This window comes from Phasianus colchicus, chromosome 7 (assembly GCF_987193195.1).
Source record: "Phasianus colchicus chromosome 7, bPhaCol1.hap1.1, whole genome shotgun sequence".
NCBI classification, from domain to species: domain Eukaryota; kingdom Metazoa; phylum Chordata; class Aves; order Galliformes; family Phasianidae; genus Phasianus; species Phasianus colchicus.
The window spans coordinates 6041250-6063778 of NC_143442.1; the positions used below are offsets into that span (position 1 = coordinate 6041250).

At 41.2% G+C, this 22529-nt stretch overlaps 1 protein-coding gene across 7 annotated transcripts in view; it reads right to left on the bottom strand.

Moving 5' to 3' along the window:
* Positions 1 to 234: 234 nt before the first annotated feature.
* The window catches only part of LOC116227292 (uncharacterized), a 77384-nt gene continuing 55089 nt past the window's right edge, over positions 235 to 22529 (bottom strand). For 3 of the 7 annotated variants that reach the window (XR_016468124.1, XR_016468122.1, XR_016468116.1), the window contains 3 exons: positions 15797 to 15895; positions 12018 to 12139; positions 10928 to 11010 (listed from right to left, as the gene is read on the bottom strand). Coding sequence is in view for 4 of the 7 variants with exons in the window: in XM_090143554.1 (XP_089999680.1) it covers positions 1620 to 1840 (221 nt within the window). In the remaining 3 variants the exon portion in view is untranslated. Of the gene's footprint in view, positions 1841 to 6318; positions 6726 to 10927; positions 11011 to 12017; positions 12140 to 15796; positions 15896 to 20901; positions 21546 to 22529 lie in introns of those variants that run through there. The other 4 variants (XM_090143554.1, XM_090143556.1, XM_090143557.1 and 1 more) reach the window with 4 other exon arrangements.

Here is a 22529-nt window from a genome sequence, read left to right on the forward strand (position 1 = left end):
GCCCGGCTCCGCGCTGAGGGCGGTTGTCCGGGCGGGTGGCCCCAGACCTCTCGGAGGTCCCGTGGAAAGTTGTTTTAGACGCGTAGGCTAAAAGGAGACCGACTTCCCCGCACGCCTTATCAAACGCTCACCGCCGCGTTCCAGCGGCAGGTTCACGCAGCCCCGGAGTCACTCACGCGGTGCTCAGACGCCGTGCCCGCACCTGAGGCGATGCCAACGCTGCGAGCTCTGCCCGGGGAACGCTGTCCCGCTGACTTTCGAAGTCATCGCAGTCATCTGCTATCTTGTGGAATGCAATTAGTGCAGGACATGGCCAAATGGCTGAGGCCGGCGATTAGGAAGGGAATATTTATTGATTGCAGGAAGAGGAGGAAGGGTGGTACTGAATCCATCACTTTTCAAATGCGCAAACTGAACGATCTCAGCCTATCGGCGCTGTTTAGAAATTCAAATAGGCATTATTCACTGCAACCAACATTATTTTGTAAACCAGTCTCTAAATTAAAGGATTATTCAGAAAAAAATTAATGCATGTATCCGGCTTACCAAGTACACACAATGAAATTACTGCAATATTTATTCACCTTTTCATGGATTTTATTCCTGCATTCTCACAGAAGGTTCACTCTCACACTCTAAAGTGTGAAGCAAATTGTGACTACTGAGAGAGAGACATGGCACCACGGACCCAAGGCTCCTGTGTTGGAATGCCAGATGCCAGCCAGGACCTACTGCTCACTTTGGCACTCACCTGCACCCCAGGACACCGCATTCAGCCTCTGACATTTAGCTCACCAGACACGTTTTCCAACAAGAACAATGTATATAATGCTTTCTGTGAGTTACCACTCGTGTTTTGCATTTTGTTTTCTCTTTATGTAATTTTTTTAGTATCAGAAAATGCTCTGCAATGGCTATTCATATTACCATAGCATCCACAGACATCAAATGACACCAGGACTGCATGGTGCTAGGTGAAATAAATGTGTTTCTCTCTTACAAAGGAGGGAAATAGGAAGCAGAATGGAAATGGAGGCAGAGAGATGATGATGTATAAGCATAGGGCATGCAGTCCAGGACTGAAAGGTGGGTTTCCTGCTTCCAGCTGTGCCCGTTGCTCTCACTGGTGACAAGACATCTTCCTGGAAGTCACCTGGGAAAGAAAAGCCCACCAGAAAGCACGTGCCATCTGATCAGGAGTGCTTCAAGCAGCTTTCGTGATAGAAGTTGTATGTGCCAAGCAGAAATGCTTCCTCAAAGGTGACTTTTTGAAAACAGATTTCTCCAGGAGGTGCCTGAGGCCAGGGAACACGAGCCTGAGTGCTCTGCAGTCAGTGCCAGAGGGCGCTCACCTGGGCTGGGCCAGCCCCAGCTCCACCGCTCGCCCACCCATCGGTAAGTTGTGAAAGGTCTCATTTTGTCTGACACAATGGAATGCGGCTCTTGAAATGCCAGGGTTTTTTCACAAACGACACTTCTATTTTTCCTGACCAGAGTAGAGGCAGTCCCCATCTGTTTGCCCTCTCTGTGTTGTGTCCTCTGCCAAGAAGAGATTTTTTTTTTGCACCACATGTTACTTTGAGTTGAAGCAGCGCTGTTGCAAGTCTTAGCTCAGCTTGTCAGTGCCCGGGCTGCATTAATGCTGCTGGTGTAGTGCTGAGAATGGCAGCCTGAGCCCCTGCAGCACTGATCCACAGCAGAGGCAGCACGAGAGGGAGATGAGAGGTCTGTCCAGCAGTAGGCTGAATGCCCGCTCCCTTCATCGCAGGCGTTCTGCCTTTGATTCTCTTCTTTGAAATTTCAGTGTTCTTCAAGGACTGTGTGGAGGAATGTATGTTACCTGAAAGACAGGTAGGAAAAAAGCAGGAAGTAAATACAGGAGATAAGTGTGCTTTTCTAATTTGAGTGGAAGAGTTGAAGTAAAAAAACAAGCAGCAGCCATAGGAAAGTATAGCACAGACGTAGAGTATGAAGGAGCTTGGAAAGATAGCAAAACAAGGAGTAACCTCTTCAGCTTTTATTTTTCTTCAGCCCCTATCACTTGTTGTTTCTTCTTACTCCTGCTGTTTCTGATCCTCCTGTTACATGGAGTGGGCCTGCTTTGCAGAACTCAAAGAAAGGAAACCGGTACCCAAGCACTGCAAGTGTTGGAAGCATTAAGCCTTCCTTGTGGATGACTGGCTTGGACTAAGAAGAGAATAACAAAGCTACTTGAATGACAGCTTGGATCAAGTTCATAATGACCTGGTTTGTACAGGCCAGGTGTTATGTAGATTGGAGCTTGTTATTGTGCATAATTTTGGCAAGCCTTGCAATGCAACAGCCAGCTCCAGCAGAGCTGGGCATAAAGCCACATACTACAGGCAGGTCTATCTTCAGCAAGATGGGTAAAGAAGCCGTCTTTTTCTGTTCTCTGTACCGTGGGGATGTGAACCAGCCTGCCTGCACAGCATCTGGAATAAAGCCTATAGAGGAATAGAGAACATTTTCAAAAAATGAAAATCCAGACTTAAAAATGGAGCGATTGCATAAAAACACATGGACACATTTACTGTCTGCTTCTTATGGAACAAAGCGTGAGAGCAAGCTTGTACTAGAAACAAGCCATCCACTCCAGTGTCAATAGGAAGTGATCAAACTATGCTACAAAATGTCCTTAATGATATATTGCACCCTTCCTAAAAAGTATTACATAATTCTGTACAAATTTTTATCCTATCTAAAAGTAGATACTTGAGGCATGTGAATGTAGACCTGTCAAAACTACGGCTCACCTACGATTTGTTTTCTCACTCTTTGCCATTAATATGCACATGGTATGATTTGTACTTCAAATTACTTGGAAATGTTTTTCTTCCTTCAGATGGCCATTTTTTAAAAGGAGGAAGATAGCAAAAAAATAAATCAGGAGAAGTGTCCCAGGTGCAATTTTTGTAATCATAATTAACATTGGACTTTCAGGATATCTGAACACTTTTTACTGCTGCTCATTATGTATTCCTATGCCCCGAGTTAATAAAAGACACTGCAGATCAGATCAAACCCAGTTAGATGAATTAATCCATTTCCTATTCTTCGTTATAAAGAAGACTGTGTAAGCGTGGTGGTAGTACTGTTTTTACACAGCACCACAAAAGCAAACCTAACTCAGGGGAAAGATAAAAAGCACCAAACAAATTCTGAATTATATAATCTCTACCAGAGTACTGCAACTGCAAATAAGGGACAGCTTTTTCCATATATGAAATACGGCATTTTTATTTTTAGTAGTATCAGCTTTCGTACTGGAGTCAGTGGCACCAAGAGAAAAGAAGAACAAAGTCAAGCAGATAATGAATGTCTGCCACAATAGATGAGCAGTCTGAAGGCACAGCTTTCAGAGCTACATACAGGACAGGCACCAAATAGGTGTGGCTGTTTTAATGCTTCATGGAAAGGTGGGTTACGAGAAGCTCGAATCTCAAATTCTTGAATCTCTGATTCTTGCAGAACTTACACTGAAGCTTTATAAGTTATTTTTAATAGTCTATTATGAGCTGGGATCATGGGAATCTGGAAAAGAAATTATCCGCTCATCCTTAGGGGCAGTGCCTCAGAAATCGATGCTAATGAACAGACTGCAGCGTAAGGAAGCTTGCATTTCCCCTGCTGCACCAATTCTGGGCATTCACAAGGGACACAGTGAGTGCCATCGTGTGTAATTAGAACAGGGAGGAGAAAGAAAGAGGATATCAGTCATTCACACTTCTCGTAGTGTCATTTCTTTGTGGCAGACCTAACAGATTAAGCAGGCATTCCATTTAATATTATTCCTATTTAAGGACCAAACATAATTTATTTTTAAATAGGGAGTTATCAAGACACCTGCCATAAACGATGGCAGTCCTGTTGTGAACATACTCTCAGATGATGATTTCTTTAGTAATGCAGAAGAAATGCATGTAGGCAGGACTTTTATCTTTATTAAGACCCTAGCTAAACTATAGCTCAGTGAATACTTAAAGCCAGTCTTAATGTTGCATTAAGTCCAAACTCACCACCCACTGTGGGGTACAATATCCCAAATCCCAGTGTGCATCCCTGCCCAAACTTGAAACAACTGCTGAAACAGGTTTTGAAGTCAGGCCTCCAGCAGCGCTGAGCTGGCTGGACAAGCAGAAGTGTAGCAGCACACCATTGCCTTCAGCTCCGTGTCCCTTCCTGGTCTTCTCAACCCCAGTTCTCTGATGATTGGAAGTGATTTCTAAAGCACACATCATTCTTCTTTATATGACTTTCATTTGCACTGCTTTCCAAGGTATAAGTAGCAGAGGGTGGTCCTGCAAGCTACAAGGGGTGAATGGCAGGTCAGAGCTAAATATTAGTAGAGATTTAACCCCCCTTGCATCCCCTGGTGGCTCCCAGTCACAGTGCAGAGACCCGCTCTTGCTCATCCCTCCTTGGGTTCCCCTAAGAATCCAAGTCCTGCAGTCCTTCAGTCACTAGAAAGCATTTAACATTTGCACTCTAGACCCTTCTGGGACATACCTTCCATCTGCACTTGGATGAACACAGCTGTACCAGCAGGGGTACACAAAGGTCAGAAACCACCACCTGCCTTCCTACAGACTTTATGTGTTTGAGGACATTTTTTTTTCTTTTCACCGACCCTAAAATCATTTGCCCTGTTCAAATTTCAAGATGATCTTGAAATTGAGAAGGCAGAATCAGACCTTTTGGTGCCAGTGTTGGGTAAAAGGAGGAGGTATATTTATCAAACAGATAATCACTACAAATTGGAGTGCAGACCAGAACTATTGAGAAAGACCAATTATCTTCTTGGCTAGAGTCCCTGAAGGTTAAATATGTGATAGCCTTGTTAATGTTCAGGGAAACACGGTACTTGTAGTGGTGCATAAGAGAAAGTCCTCTTTAAGTATGATGGCATGCCTGTTAAAGAAAAACAGGAGTACAGTACAGCATAAAGCAATGCTTCTGCTTCCTATTCAACAGCTATGACAGGGCAAGAATTCCACCTGCCATGCAAAAGAAGAAAAGCTTCAATGGAGGCACTTCACAAGCTATTAACCTTTCCTGATTGGAGTCTAGCTTTACAGAAAGAGCAGCGAGCAGCGATTCTACTTGTAGAAAGAAGGTCTTCTCTACAAGTAGTAACTGGCGATAATTTAGCATCTGGGGAACCTGTCAAGAATTAAGGTTTTTGTGTTCTGAGACACTACTTGGTAACAAAGGTGATAGTATGAGATAAAGTGGGCTCCAGGCTAGTGAGTAATTATTAGGTCTGAAGCTGTTGAAGACTGTAGAGAAGAAAAAAAAATCACAAGATTTTCTTATAATTCTGTTTTTGCTTTTGGCTTTTCTGCTTTTTTTAGTGCTTCTCTTCCACTTTAATTAAATGTTGAAGGGATTTGCTCAGCACAATCAATAACGGCATTTGATGCTGATGTTAAATTGACTGGCTATTTTTAACATGCTTCTTAGTTACTGCCTGTCATCCTTAGTCACACATCTGGGGCTCCGCAGATACACACTACCACAGGAGATTCCCAAGAAGGGCTTTTCCTCAAGGAAGTTCAATCCCATCACATAGTTCTGAGCATCCATACAATGGATTAAGTCTAGTCACCATGTTAGAAACACAGAAATTCCTGCTTTGGGACTGCAGGTTCAGTCCAACATCAGTGCACCTCGATTGTCCCTCTGCTCGATGGACTGCAGCATGCAAAAACCTGCTGCAAAGGCAAAAAAGCAGCTAGCAGGCAAAGACAGTCACAACAGTGTTCAGCCTCTGAAGGTTTGGACCATACTTCCAAATGGTAAGAAGTTCCTGAATGTAGTCAGCTGCAGAAATGTGGTTTGACCCAGCCACTCTGATACTGAACAGCTTCCGTTCTCCAACACACAGCACTTTGCTGGCTTTGTCTTGTAAATATATTTGCACAGATCATTGCTTGATACAAAAGTATTTCTAGCGCTATTTCATAAGGGAAAAAAAAAAAGTCTTTAATAATTCTACATAATACATTGCTAGATTTATTAATTAAATGAGCTGCTACTAAATTCCCTGTCTACATGTGTATGGGAACTGCTGAGTCACAGCCTGAACCTCCGATTGATTCCCTGAGGCGAGCAATGAGTCAGCCCTGGGAGCACAGGTGAAGGCAATTCACCTGTGCTGCAGGAAGGGGTGGAGCCTGGCTCCACCTCTCCTAGACCTATTTAAGAGCTGACTACCAGCAGGGAAGGGTTTCTTCTGGAGATCCCTTCTTTGGAGTTTTACAGTGAGCCCAGGACAAGGTAAGCTTTCTATCTATTCTCTTTTTGTTATTATAATCTGCTTTGCCACACTCTCTTGTTTATTTCATAATTATAACATCTTTATGTTCATTAACTATGCACCATGAAACAGGAAAGTGTTCACGCTACAGATAGCTGCAATTTTTAAGGCAAAAGAAAAACAGAAGTGAAGGTTCCACAACTGAAATAAGAGGAAAGAACAAATAAAAATTCAGTGACCAGCTGTATATTCCATCACAACTTCCAAAACACTTGCACAGAGAGTAGTCAGCAATTTTTGCTCCAAGAACCAGTGATGAGAAGGATGTTCAGCCCAGCCAGCAGCCTTCCTTCATACCAGCTCTCTTCCTCTTTTAGGGGCTCCCTGTCAGGACTCAGCCATCTCCACCCTCTTCAGAGTTTCTTCACAAATTGTTTATACGTCCTGTCTATACACACACAAACACAATAAATGCATTATACGCTATTTTCCATCAACTTACCATGTTTTGCATAAGTTTCTGAATTTGCACTTCTCAGCATTTTCAAATATAAAATAACAAATTTAACCAGTTCCCAATAGAATGGATTCAATTCAAATATCATTCATATCTGTATGTGGAATGTATGTAGAATAGAGCTAAATGAGAGTCCAAGAATAGATACAAAACAATTTGAAACAATTTTTGTTGCATATTTTTTAAGGAAGGTTTAAACACTTTAAAATCACCTCCTGCTTCTTTCTTCCTCTTTATTTAGAGGTAATAGGGAATTTGTCTTATGTTCATTTCTTCTGAGGACCTGCTTACTGTACAGGTCACATTCCTGCCTAGGCAATGCTTCCAGGGAAATGTATTCCAGCCCATGCGCTTGCACTGGCAGCCTCCTAGCAGCATTTTGGAATGAGTTCAGTGTTCCTGCTCCTCTGTTCTCCACCACGCACTTCTCCTGTTAAGCACCAAAATCAGCATCATTGCACACATCAGGTAGCCCGTGAAGCAAGTAATTGACACATTCTCACTCCTTGATAATTCACAAAACCATCAAGTGCAGCATATCCACGAGCATCAACAGTACAGGGAGTAACAGACCCTCACCTTTCTAAAGGTGACCATCTGTGCTGCAGTGTTTCTCAATACCACTAACCAATTAGGGCAACAGTTACTAACTTATGTAATGTTTTCCTCCCTCCAAAATCCTCATCTAGTTATTTCTTTCTAAGGTCTATATTGATCTATTTTCCATCTCTGTGCACACATAAAACAAGATGAAACCATTTTCTTACTAAGTTCTGTGTTTGAGTGACATTTCTGAACTTAAAGAAAAAAATGTTCTGTAGTCCTAGAACCTATGCACAAGTACTGAAAGTTTATTGCTTTTCACTACAGCCTTGGTTTTCAGAACTATATCAGATGCATTTACTAAGAAACGTGGCATATTTTTTCATATGCTGAGAAATAATGTAACTATTTTGGGCAAAGTCTCATTGCCTCCTAAGGACAGAGCAAGCTGCTGGTGGAACTCTCTGAACTTTCTGTTAGTCTGTGTTGAAATTCTGAAGGATTAGTTATAATTAACTGCAATCGTGTCATTTTCTCCCAGCCACTCAGATGAAAGAAAGAAGGAAAAGAAGGAAAACCTGCAGCAAACACAAGTGTTGCATCTCTATTTGTTTTGTATCCCTGAGTTCACTTTTAACTCACAGAGCTCTCAAGCTCTTCTCCACACACCCCTTAGCTTTCACATAGGTAACTGTTCCTTGCCTATCACATAAAGATAAGCATTTTAACAACAGATAAGGAGTTGGTTATACTGAAAGTGCAAGCAGCTTAAAACAAATATTTAATATTAAATAAGTGCTTTCTTACTGAGCCATTTGTGCTCCCGAGTGTAATAGTTCTGTGGATACCTATTGTTGATTTATTCATTTATATTACTTGAAGAAGCCTGCTAGAGCCTGTAGGCACACATTCAAAAATAATTTAAAAGGACATGAATTCATCAGCAATTCAATGACAACTAATGGTAATTCACTAGTTGAACCAGTGCCAACTGAAAATAACATAAAAATACCTACAACTCAGATTTCTCCCAGTTTAGAGCTATAAGCACTCAATGTTACCTTGAGAGCCCACAGAACTCACGTCTCCCACCTGTGTGGTAGGTGACAGCTTTCAGCTATCCTCTGGCCACCTGTGGTACACTGGCTTCCAGAATGCCCTGTTGACAGCAGTTAATGCAAAGATGCATGTGAGTGGCTGAGAAGTAAGACACAAAATGCTGCACTTGTTATAGTTATCCCAAAATAATATTGACAATGCTCACATTAATAGGTTTTATTTATCCAGAGGGGTTGGGTGGGTTTGAAAAAAAAAAAAAAATACAATATTAAAATTAAGCAGATTTATCCTTTTCTATTGCTTGAAATATTTTGGGATAATCTACTTTAACTTCAAAATCATGCTGTAACATTCCTAATTCAATGTCATGGATTCTGGGGAATTAGGATAAGAAGAGGCACATGAGGGGTGGCTCATGTGCTCTCCCTAAATAGCATCTCCATTGTACCATCAAAGGCAATACTGTGCAGACCACTGGTCTGATTCAGTAGGACATCTCTTAAATTTGTTAAAAACCAGGAAATACCATCTGGTACAGTCCTAAGCAAAAGAAGATGTATACTTCTTTCAAAAATTCCAAACTGATGAAATATTTTTTGCACTGCTTCTTTGCCCCCATCTTCCAAGAGATGCTTTCATAATAAAGATGGTGTTTGCAGAGTCATCTATTTTCTTGATCTCTAGATTCTGCACTGCTGGCAGTGCCTACCTCGTGCCAGCAGTTCTTGCTGCTTTTCATAAAATGCTGGACCAAGTGAGAGAAAACAGTGGAAGAGTCTTCACGTGTCTCTTAGCTGTATTGTGTCCTAGGCTGGATTACCCTCATGTATCAGAGCCTAGCACTTCAAAGGAGGAACTGCTGTGAGATTTCAATGCTCAAACTAAAGCTGTAGTTTTATCTATCAATATAGAGCACAGCAGGGTCAATGCTTCAGCCAATTGAAATATAAGCAAGAGAAATTTTACCACATAATTAGATCTTTGTAACAAAGGATGAGGGATTTTGTACCTAGAATAAAGTAATTGCTCTTAAAAGTTACCAAAGGAGGATACGGTTGGTGGATGTTTCCAAGCTGCTCTGTAGAAGTCATGACTTTCTTAGCATGAGTACTGAAGAGTCAGTGCCACTTGTGGGGTGTTTGGCAAGATCAAAAACCACTTTGTACGTTTGGAGGTATTGATTTAGTTGGGGGGGGAAAAAAAAGGAAAAGTGCCCTTTGTGTCTGATGGTTCACGTATCCTTCACTGGTTGGCAGCAGTTGCTGAAAGCTGGTCTTTAAACCCGTTTTCATGCATTCAAACGATCTCAATTAGCAGACAATCTTTAGAACGGTCTCCCCATTCAGCCTTTCTTGTCGGACCTCTTTGAAACCCTGCAATCAGCTGTGTATTGCAGGTAGTTGGACTCTTTTTTTACTAAGTCAAGGCAGGCATACATCTGTAGCAAAGGAGATGCTACACTATTGCTCTTCAGATGAATCAGGAAGTCACCCCAGCTTTTAGCTTTTCTTTTCAACTTTATATTATTCCTGGAAATAATACAAGAGTATCTAATACAAAACTTCCTTCTTTTTCAGTTTTGCATCTAGAATTACACAAGCTCAAAGGAAAATAAATCAGAGGATGCTCAGTGCTTCCCTAACTCCTGAAAAAGGCAGTCTGACAGAAACAGATTGAAGTTTTAGTGAAAATCTGAGACCTGTGCAGATTTCATTTTGCCATTCTCAAGGGAAAGCAAGGTGGGAATAAAAGAGAATGAGAAGAGCAATTCACGAGCTATTCAGCCTAACTTAATCCCCAGACACCAAAAGAATTTTGTTTGCAGAGTACCAGAATTTTTTTTCCATGGTCGTAAAATGTTAATCTGAATTAATTTATGCTCCTCTTAGCAGGCAGATCAAGTCCATATGATTGCCAGCAAGTACCCATAATTTGATTTATGTCTTCTCATCCATCTAGAAATCTGAAAAGAATTCTTGTGATTAAATATTTGATTTTTAGTAACAAAAGGAATGGAAAAAAAACAAACCATGGGTATGTAAATGGAAAGCCCTCTGGGTGCAGTCCAGAGGTAGCTGGAAAAGTCTACTGCCTGTGCTGAAAGTAGAACAAAGGTAGCTTTAAAGTTTCATTTGCGCTCACAAGCTCAGTGAAGCATTTGTACCACAAGCAAAGTGAATTATGTTGGGATTGCTGCAGAACTGGCTGCAACACTATGATGCAGGGTCTGTACCCCAAACTCTTTAGTACTGAGGTAGGCAGAAAGGGACCTCAGTATGGGGCAGGAACTGATAACCAGGCTTAAAAACAAGGTTTATGCAGCTCGGTTACAGTGGAAGCTAAGTGCTTAACCTCGGCAGTGATCAGACAGTGGTTGTTCACTTGCTTGGAGAGGTTAGTTGCACCCATTAATTTTAACAGAAAGATGAGAGTTATTTAATGCGGACGGAGTCTTTTCAAAGTGAAATCAAGAGAAGGAGACAAAAATGAAGACTAATGAGATGACTTAAGAAGACCACTTTCACTGTGATTTATTAGAAAAGAAATAACCTGGAAGCCAGGATTCACAAAATCCCATCCAATCATCCATTTCATGTAAAGTTGCTGTCTTAACCTGCCAAAAGAAATCAAGTGTAAAAATGTAATGAAAGAAATGGCACCTTCCTCTTCTACTTAAAGATAGTGTTTAGCTTTAAAAGCATAATCTAAAAATAAGCACTGCTGTTCACTAGTCTTATTGCATACTGAGATCCATTCTTCTTCATTTAAAAGGAAACAGACCTAATATTCATTTGGCATCCAGTTAACTTATTGTTCAGTGCAAACACACCATTTTAACATATAAAAATATTTGTGATACAGAAGCAAAATGCATCCAGCAATTAACTAACATGTGCAATCCATGTCAACTCAAATTGGGCTTATTTCCAGATCACCAACACTGCGTATGTCAAACCATCCCAGTTTGAGGCAAAAACAGTTGTTAAATGAAACCATGAAATAATGTGTTAATAAGAACAGGCAATTCCAGCTTCTGTGGCAAAAAGATGAGATGGGTAATGGTCCAATTAAAACATATTTATAAACCTTACGCTAAATTGCATTTCTTTATGTGAGTGGTGAAGTTAAAGTGAGTCTGAAGCTAACGTGACTCAATATCTGCTCTGTGAGCAGCGGTTGCACAAGGTTTTTGGTTGCAGCATACCTGGAAAGTAAAGCGTGACCATCATCTGAAGTGATAAATGCCAGACACATTTACTGATTTGAACATCAATAATTCTGAGAACTTCTCTTCCTTGAACTGCATTCAGCAGCATCTGAAGACTTCTCTGCACTGAGTAATAGCTACTACAGCTTCAACACAGCTATAATATGCAGAAACCTTCCTTCCTGCTTTGAAAATGTTTCAATGCATCCATTTCCTCCAGAGTTTAAGTTGAACTGCCAAGCATTTAAGCACCTAGCACTCAAGAAGCTTGCCTAGTGCGCTGGTGTAGTTATATGCATACAAAAGTATTAAGTAATAGAAAAGATGGGCTGTTAGACATTGATAGATGAAAGGGGGAAAAATCCACTTGTTGACAGTGATGTTATTACTGTGCAAAAAGTAGTAGCTCAGACCTGAGTGCTGAACCTTGGAGAGCTGTGTGTCCTGTTCCATCCACTTTGTCAATAGTTCTGCAGAACTAGAAGACACATCTTGTTTCTTAAGGACAGGGATGGTTCTGCACCCGTAGCTCAGTCTGGGCAGCAAGGAAAGGAGAGAGTAAACACTGGTTTACATCAGGTAGAATCGTCACCGCTCCTCCTAACTGAGGCATGTCTTGTTATAGGGATGCAAACAGAAGGCAGAGCTAAAAACAGACAGTCAACTTGCTCTGGGAAACTCTCCACCAAAAAAACAAAATCCATACTAGGCTGTGTGCTGTCTCTGAGGCGTAAGGAAAAGTATCACCTTGTGCTTTTCAGACGGCTCTGGAAATGGTGGTGGGTCCTACAAACGAGGCTGACTTCTCAGCTTTTTGACAGAGTGCAAATTCAGCTGCTGTCTTTCTCAGAGGAAGAAAGAGAAGGAGATAATGCCACAGCAGGAAATCCTTGAAATACTTCTTTTCCTTCTGATACTTTTGCTGCTATATATCTCATGGTTGTACAGATTATTCTTCTGCAAAGCTGTAGCTCACAATGACAAGTTACTTGGCCAAAAAAAAAAAATCTGAATTACACCGTAGAGTTCGTATAACTGTGGTGATCAATAAGAGCTAATAATTAATCAAGCACTATCATCCCAAAAGCAGGTTCTCACTTAGTAAAAAGGTTAACTGGAAAATATAGAGCATACTGTGGCCCCAAAATTCCATATAGTTAATCAGTTTGTTACATTTCAGGCTGCACCCTGACAGCCCACAAATCAAGTGAAGGCCAAGGAGGCTGGAAATCACTCTGCCCTAATTGCAGGCTCCAGCAGTGGCAAAAGACTGAGATGTCGCATCCCGATAAAACAAAAACAGGATGTACTTTCTCAGCTTGAATCTTATCTTAAGACCACATCCAAAAATAGCAAGAATGTTTTTCTATTCACATTTTCCTAAAGAGGTTTTCACTTCGTCCCTTTTCTTACATGTAAAGTCACGCTGTGGCAATGAAATTGCTTCTTCAGAGTATCTCTCTTGTGAAGTGAGCTTATTAGCTCAGGTACTAAATATTCGTCTATGGGAAAGAAATTTTTTCCCCCATTAATAGGCCTACTACATAGTATCATCTTCAACCAATAAAGCCATAACAGATAAAACAGCATTTGATGCTTTGGCTGCAACCTGTTTTTGGTATCATAGCTAGAAATAAACTGGAAGAAAGTTTTGCACTGGATTAGGTACCATACAAATAATGTCTGTACTGAATTAAAAGATTGAGTTTAAATACTGTTTGAAGTACAAATTGCTGAGATGTGTTTAAGTGCTGCAGCCGGATGAATCAGTGTATGCCCAGAACTCCCACTAAATGTATTTATCCAAAGAGCTGCGTGGATAAAAGTGACAGAAGAATATGCTGCTAAAACTGATCGCAGCAGTTGTTTCCTAACACTGATCACGCCAACGCTCTGCATCCTTAAGACATATCTTGGACCAATAATTTCCTCTTGAATGCTTGCCTTCAAGTGCTGTCCTAATTCAGAACAGACTGCGTGTTATTTCTAATTATTCATTCTACCTTCCAGCTAATGGAAATGGAAGAGTGGCTGGGACAGGAGTATGCAATGATGCAAATAAGGGCTTCTGGATCTTGTCCAGCTTCTGCTGCCTTACTGGGGTATGAGTATGTATGCTTGCATCAGAGCACACAGTAACCCCAGTGCAATTAATGAAGTTGGGTTTTGTTCCTTTGAGGGCAGGCATAAAGTAATAGGGAGTGTGGGGTTGCCCACTGATTGAAGCAGAAAGCCTTCAAGGTGCAAGGAGGGGGGGACCATTAATACTTGCAGTGCACGTGCACAGAGGCAGTGAATTAACCTTCCCCTGCAGCCTTACCTTTGGCATCACCTGAGCTTTGAACAGCTCATTTGTCATTCATCTAAGTGCTCTTTCATCACTATTTTCAGGCAAAGGATTTTATAATTATTACCAATTACTGTCTATAATATATGCAGCTTGCTGCACTGCAGTTATATTTCACCACTGAACTCTAAAACAAATGTCTTTATTAAAAACACACTCTGCCAACTGCATGACACAGTTACTCTGAGAGAGCTGTCAAAGAAAAACCTGACATAAATATTTACCTTATTAGTAACAATAAAAAGACTGTAGTTGGGTAGGCACAGTAAAAGCTATCTTGAATTCTGTCAGTGTCCATCTGCTTCTAAGGAACTCAGCCTTCCAAAAATTTTAGAGCAATGTAAGAAAATATATGGAGCTTAACTTAATACAGAATAACTCCCATTTTCTGCATAATTCTGCAATAGCTCTTTAGGATTTGTAGCAAGCAGAGAGAAGCATTTAAGAAGCACCACTTGTCAAAGGTATGTTTATTTGCCATTGGACATCAGAAAACGCTGGGTCTGCAATGAACCTGTTTACTCAAGCTGAGCTGTGTGTTATAATTATGATCATCAGCCCAAAGGACTGCTAAATTAGCACAGCCAATAAAATCAATGAGATCAGGGGTACAAAGAGACTCAGGATGGAATGGATCTGCAAAGAAAAGTACTTGGTATGACATGGCTGCCCTGTGCCCCCAAGCTTTGTTGATGTAGCAGCTGTAGGGACACTGCTGATGGAGTGCTTAGTGCACACCTTCCAAGCAAAACAACAAACGACATTAAATGGAAAAGCTCTTCTCTTAGAAAAAGCCATGGCTTTCCTACTCTGTTCTGTTTTGTCTTCATCAACTTGAAAACCTGAGGAATCAAGGTAGGCTATCAGAGAAAGTAGACTTGTAAAGCAGTAGGCCAGAAAATTCACTCAAGCCAGTGTTTATACAGTTAAACTAGGCAATCCGTGAGTTATGTTTTGGGGAAAGGTTCTTCACCAGAGGGCAGTGGGTCTGGAGCAGCATCCCCAGGGCAGTAGGCACAGCCCCAAGCTGCTGGAGTTCAAGGAGTGTTTGGACAGCGCTCTCAGACACAGGGTTTGGAGTGGCCCTTTGTAGAGCCAGGGGTTGGACTTGGTCATCACTGTGGGTCCCTTGGGCAGCTCTGCCCACCACAGGGCAGTGAGGATGCAGCAGCCCAAAGGAAGGGATTTTGCAGCTCACCTCTAGCTGCCTGCACTGAGTGGAAGTGTAGTACATCACCAAGCAAAAAGCAACGTGCATAGACGCTCTTAGAAATGTCAAGAAGAGGAGACAGAAAGGTTTGTGGATGACCCAGACCATTGTTGCCACTGAAATGCCTTTTGGGAGACTCGGAGGTATTAAATAGAGCATTTCCAACCATATAGAAAGTAATTTTTGTCAAATTTCCAGGGCAACTTGGGTGAGAAAAGGGGTACGGGGATGGAAATAAATGAATGCTTTGACTCCTCACTGCTTACCATCTTCCTGTTTTTAACTTCACTCCTGCAAGCTTTTGTCTTAGGGAACGTGATTTAATAATTTTCCTTGTGATTGAAAAAAAAAAGATTAAACAGAAAATTCCTTGTCCATGGAGAGCAAGGGAGAGAAAAAGGCTTTGCTCTTCCTTTCTGTGATCTCATGATAGCCACCCCGTAGCATTAAGGAGAAAGTGAAGCATGTTTCCAAGAAAAGGACACCATGGTTTCTCACCTCAATATAACTCATTAACTCTGATTTCCAGCTCTCCAGGAAGTGCAAGACCAGGCTGTAGTTAAAGAAACTTTTCTGCCAAAGGTCAGTGAAAATTTAGTTCTAAGAAAATAGTGCAGAAACCCCATGACTCTCACCTTTATATGACAGACAGAAGCATTTGGGGTTGCAGGGACAGGGTTTAGATGCTTCTTCTCACAGCACAGCAACTACACTCAGTTCTGTCATTAAAATATCTGCAATAAATATACCAGAGCTGTAATGAAGGTTGGAATTATTAAGCTTTGCCCATCTATTAGAATCAGCAGCCCATATGCACCTCCCATACGTGGTTGCTTGATTAAAACATACTACTAAATACTGGATCCAAGAAAAATGGCTTGGTGTAACAGACTGAAATCAGTCTCTCTCTCTTAAATTTTGTAATTTATCTGTAATTAAATTAATTGCTGCATTTGGGTATCCTTTGGGAAATCAAGCACAATTAACTGCATTGATCAAAGTCAGCATCAAAGATGATGAGATTCAGAGGACGATGTCAATATATAAGTTCCCCACAGAACTATGTTAAAATCATCATCATCCTTCTGGTACCCTTTCACTCTATCAGCAAGTGGCTGAAGGCTGCTCTGTAGCTAATGCTGACCTTCAGCTGTGACTTAGTTTATCTGGATTAGCATAGTTATTTGCTAGAACCTTAACAGAACAAAGAGCCGATCAATATGAGGTCAAAACAGAAGTGTCACAGACTGCTTCGGCCATTCCAAAAAGGTGGCATCTGTCACCAAGAGTTACTGCAGGAGCTGGCACAGCACTCTAACGGCAGTGCTGAGGGTATTTCTTTGGGCAGCGTCTGCAGACAACATCCACAAGCCCTTTCTCAGGTATATTTCATGCCCAGCAGTAGGCTGCGTGAACAGACAGGTCAGATTGATCAACAGAGTGAAAAATGTCAGGAAAAAGGAGAGAGAGCAAAGAAAATAGCAAGGTACAGAGGTTATAATACTGGAGGGTTCCGTGAAAGAGTTTAACCCTTAGGTATTTTGTGCTCATTTACACCCGTGGCTTATAAGGGAAGCCCTAGACAGACAGCATAAGCACAAGGTATCAGCTACATAGTGTCTTGCATCTCAAGTAGTTTATTCATTTACTAACATTCATTTACAAACTGTGCTTACTCGCACAAAGCCTCATCTGCAAATGAAGTGCTCTCATCATAGACAGAAAGTATATGGTACACCTTCCAAATAGAGCTGCCAGGAATAATGGAGGTGACTATCTTGATTCACTATGGATTTTTTTTGTCCAAGCCACAGGGATCAATCATCATTCTTACTTTCACTGCGTAATGCCTTTTTATGAGCAAAAATGATCTTCCTGGTGCTCAGCTCCTGCAGGGCTGGGGTAAGAGTCACCACGTGAGCTTCAGGCACCAGGGAGATGTGGCATGCAGAGCTCAGACCATGTAAGGATCTATGTGCCACCTAGAGGCATGATCCCACAGAAAGCCTTCAGGTAAAACAGCATTCGAACTCACCCTCAAGAGGACATCCAAGATATTCAGAAAACATTCATTTTATATTACAAATGCAGTTGAACACATCTGTTTATTGCAGAACCATTAGATACGATTTCAGGATGAGCCTCGGGGAAGGTCAATCCCAGACTTAGTTCTCTGCAATCTGCATAAGGGTGTAGGTGGAGAAAAGTATCCAGCATTTGTTTAGGGAAGAAGGGAAGCTGGAATGTGAGTCTATGTTCTATTCCGCCTTCTCACTCCGGTTATTTGGCAGTTAATGGAAGCCTTAGCCATCCATCCTGCACGTGGGATGAGATTTGCCCTTTTATTAAAATATTTTGTAAATGAAAGATAAGTCTATGAGTTTCTGCTCTCAAAAAAAACGCTTCATAAAGCCTTTGGCTTTCGTTTTTGTCATGGAGCAGGTTTGGAAGACTATGTTAATCAAAGACCCTAGAACTACAGCTTCTATATTTGGCAGCTTGGTATTCTCTCGTAGCCTTAATTTATGCATACTATTAGAAGGTTAAAGCTGGTCACAGGTCTCCTGTGACTGTCATCTGTGAAATAATGCTATTGGAAGTGTAGTTTGGGTTCTACCTCATCCCGCCTGCAAATAAAACCACGCATATTCTGCACATCTTTCCCCCTGAACACTGACACCTCGAGCGACATAAAATCCAGGCAGCGATGTGACAGCTGCCAAGGTCAATAAGAGTTATACTGAACTGCTGAGTAAGTGCTGGTCACACAAATCAAAGCTGTATAAGGGCAGCTTAGCATACACAGATCTGCAACTTATTCCAACTGCTTTTTGGACTGAGACATTTTTATCATTTTTATCCTTTGGGAAATGCTCTATAATGAAATGTGATGAAGTCAAAGGTATTGCATGAAATTTTAGTATTGTGCCCTTTGCGTTGAATTTCTGATAAAAAAAATACATTGAAAACACGTTTAACATTTTTGAGGAATTTAACACTTGAAGGAATTGTAGAAGGGCAATGACACAAAGAAGAAAGTAAAAATAATTTAAAGAAATTTCGAAGACACATTGGGCAATGCTGTCTAATCATGACCTAGATTCAGCTGTTTAGATGAATTCCTAAACAAGAATTTAGGTCGGGCAAGCCTTCTGCCTTTGTTGTACTTACCAAAGAGTTTTGGTATTCATCAGCAGCTTCATGGTAACTTACAGTTATCAGAATTCAGAAATTAAATTTCTGAAGATGCCCCCAACAGATTGGTAAGGATAATAAGGTATTGCTGGCAGACACAAGGGTCAGACTGAAACTTTCATCTCAACTCCACACTTAAATTAATATGTGTAGAAACTGTGTAAGTTGTGTTCTTGTTGCACACTGCTGAAATATGAAGACTTAGAACAATTGCATAGAAAAATCATTTTGAACTTTGTGCTGTAAAGTGTGCCAAACTGTATCCTTAGCAGGTATTTACTGCCAAATTGAGAAGCCCTGGAAATAGAAATTGTTAACAGAAGCGCTGATGCAACTGTAACTGGATTGCTGCGACCAGTAGCACTCCAGTAATTACAGGGAAATAAGTGTTAAAAGGGGAACAAGGACAGAGAGCTCTCCATCATCTGTCAGGCGCTTGCTTACTGCTGGATTTTCTGTGAGAAGGAGAGCTCCTAGCAGCAGGGCTCTGCGAGGGCTTCTGCCTTCCCTTATTCTATTTTAAGGCTGCTAATTGATCCTCTGAGGGAAGGCTCAGTCCTTTCAACACAGCCTGTTAATGGGGAGCCTGCACCACGGCGGCTGGAGGCATGTGGGCGCAGGGCCTCGCAGCCTTTCATGCCAACCTTCCCAGCGCTGACTCACCAGGCAGGAGGCAGCTCCTGCTAACAGTGCGGGGGCTGGTGCTGAGGCACACGGCTCACAGCTTGCTTTGCCTGAAAGGAGCCTGGCTGACCTAAATTCCAGGTGTGGGGATGGAGAAACGAAAAACCCAGGTTGTGTTGGAGCTCTTGAATGATGCTCATCCACACTGCAAAACCGTGGCCAGCTATTGCTCCACTTAGCGCTAGGATGTTTTGCTCCCCGCAAGTAAGACAAACATCAGGAGAACCATCTCTTTTTGAGATACCACCTTGGAACTAGCATAGTAATAACATTTTAATTGCTGACTTCAAGTTGTAAAGCAGCATAGCAAAAGCAAAACGATCAGCCTGATGCAGTCAACTGGCAATGGCAATGGGATCACTGCACTGGAGCCTGATAGCCTGTCCTTAGCTGACTAATGCGTTAATTCTGTGGAGCCACTACCAGACTAAGTGGTTTGATCAAGTGTTTTGCCATTTGAAAACCAAGGCAGTTTGCCAAGCAAAATGGCCCACGGTTAAGAAAGAAGTATTTCAGTTTATTCTTTCCCTGAGTGGAGCATAGTTTAATTTAGGTCCAAGGCACTATCTAGGAAACGCTTCCATTCTTCTTACTCAAGGACACTTGAGTTACATCTACAAATAACACTTTGTGGTGGAAAAGAAGGAAGATTCCTGTCCCCAACCATCCACACCTCTTCCTTACTTGTTCTTTCTGCTGCCAGCCATGTTGTTTCCAGAGATGCTCAGCTTCCTTTTCATCTAGCGCCAGTTCTAACAGAAAATTCTCTAGTCTCTGAAAACATTATTTTATTCTTTAATATAAAATACCAGTAGATGCCTAATTTTGCACTAATTATATGTAAATTGATGCTAAATTGTTAGATTATTCTCCTACTTAGAATATGTGAATATCTTGGGGGTGGAGTAGAGACAGCTCAGCAGTTCCATTCCTGCAGATGCCTTTCTCATTTTTCTAAACCAGGGCTCAAGTATCAGTTGATGCAGACTAAACCAGTCTCACCATCTCCAATTCTACCACCAACCTACTCAACAAAACCAAGCACTGTTTGGCTGGCTGGAGCAAGCACCTTGCATTTCTAGACACACAACAAGCATTTTGCCATCAAAGCTGTTGAATCATCAGAGCTATTGAATCACAGCTCTCAAATCCAGCATCAAACGGATTCATTCACTGCAGAGCTGGTCTCATTGGTCAGAACATTCAGCAGACCTAAGCTGGTGTAATTGCATTGAATGTAAGGGCAAGCCTACAATTCATAGAAGTAATTCTCATATTAAGAGAATAGTTTTTTCTAGATGCTTCAAATGAGAGCAGTTTGTCTGTTTTTCTTTCCCGATCTTCAGTATGGCTTTGTTGGAGGAGAGATTTTATCCATGGGTTTCCTTCATCAGAAGATCTGAGCAGCAGAGGCAGCTTAGGGTTTAACTAATGCAGAACAAAATTCAAGCAGCAGCTTCTAACAGAAAGTAGTAACTGTGCATCTTTAGGCTGGATCTTTTTTAAAACTTTCTCCCTAATTTTTTGTAGCTGTATCAATTTTTACTGAAGGTTCAGTGATTTGCTTTCTATAGAGCCAAAGGAGTTTGTGCTTGACTCTTTTCAACTAGTTCTGTGGGATTTTATTGATAAACTACCTTGCAAAGGGAGTATACACTTTTACTCTTGCGGCATGAGGCAGACAAGAGATATTGGCCAGGGGGCTGGGGGCTGCCTGAGGCCATATGAGCATTTGTGTTTTCAGGTTTTAGCTGGTATATTCAGGGACACATAATAAAATAGGGGTTTTATTTTAAAAATCAATACAAAGACGGATTTTAAGTCAGAAAATGGTTTTGTTTTACCGTCATTGTTGTTTTTTTTTTTTATTGTATCTCACATGTTGTTTTTCCTCATATTTATCCTGCTAGACAATAAGCCTAGACTCCTTTTGAGATTCAGCCATCCACATACCTTATTTTTCTGAGGCAGTTCCTCCCCTTCTGTTAGTGTTGCTGTTTTTATACCTTTCTCACTCTAGCTTTCCTACCGCTTTCTCCATCAGGCTGTTAAAACTAACTCAAAGACATAAGTCATGGTATGTTAAATGGCATTTACAGACAAATTGCTCATTTTTTTCACTCTGAGCTACGTGGACCAATAAAATAGAAAACCAGATGAAGCAGTGAATGACAAGTTACGCATCTAGTTCATATGCTATGAGTTATTAATGCCAGGCCTGGGCACACCAGGATGATGCCAGAGTTAGTTTAAGAAGATCCTACTCTTCCACACTGCTCCCACTTCATCCTCATTTCTATCTCACTCTCACTGATGCCACACATTGTGATGCCATGGTGCAAATCAGTAATTAATTAAAACCATGTACTTCATTCAGATCATGTTCTTGCTCTAATTTATGATGTAGCCATGGAACAGTTGCAGGAGTAACCAGAGCACAGGTGGGAACTCAGTGACAGAGAGGCAGTTAGGTGTGTCTGAAGCTGCACATCCAGTGTTTCAAACCTAGAGTAAATAAGTGCATTTTTAGCGGAACGGCTTCTTTCACTGCAGCTACTTAAGAAAGGTGTATTAATTAGTTCAATAGGAAAGACACCAACTTCTACAGCTTTCTTGAATCTTCCTCCCAAAATTATTTCATATATGACCTTGTGGCATACAAGATTAAAAAGAAAAAAAAGAAAAAAAAAGAAAAAAAAAAAAATTGAGGGCCATTCCATTTCTGACTTCCTCGACAACTTGCAAAAATAGTGAGTTTTGTTACTCCACTATGTTCTTAATACCAATAAGTGTTAAAGATACAAAGATCAGTTCCTGTATAAATCTTGGTTCAAGGATGATGGGCAAGCAGCTAGAAAACATTTCTTCAAGTCTTCTCCCCCTAATGTAAAACTCTTAGTAGAAAAATGATAAGGATAAATGGCACCTATCCAACTGATTCCATTATAGAAGCCGGTTTGTCTGCAACAGATGATTCACTATTTATAGTGTCTTTAGTGCATGCCTCACGGTATACACTCACAGTCAATCTCAAAGAGATGTTATTTAGGCAGGGTAATGCACTCATCTTCTCAGAAAGAGCTAAACCTCTGCAAAAAAGAACATATCTGGGGATAAAATAATCTTCTGGTGTCTACACCCATTAAAACAGAGCTCAAGTATAACAGAACAAGAACACCAGTTTAAATCCAAAATAACCCTCCTGGCTTTGCGAAACTCCAAGATGCTCCAAAGCATAAGAGGGGGCATTTAGCAGAACTGTCATTTCCCTCCAGAAACATTTAAACGCTCCCATCTGTAGCCAAAAACCCAACAAAATCAGCTCTGATTTCTCCCAGCACAAAGGGCTCCAGCTGAACTGCCAGCTCTGACATGCTTCAAATACGTCAAAAAAAAAACTCCTGCTTCGTGACAGGCAGTTACACTGAAAGCACTACAGGGTTGCAGTATACAGCAGTTGTGTTTGAGCTTCAAGCTCGTCCTCTGAGA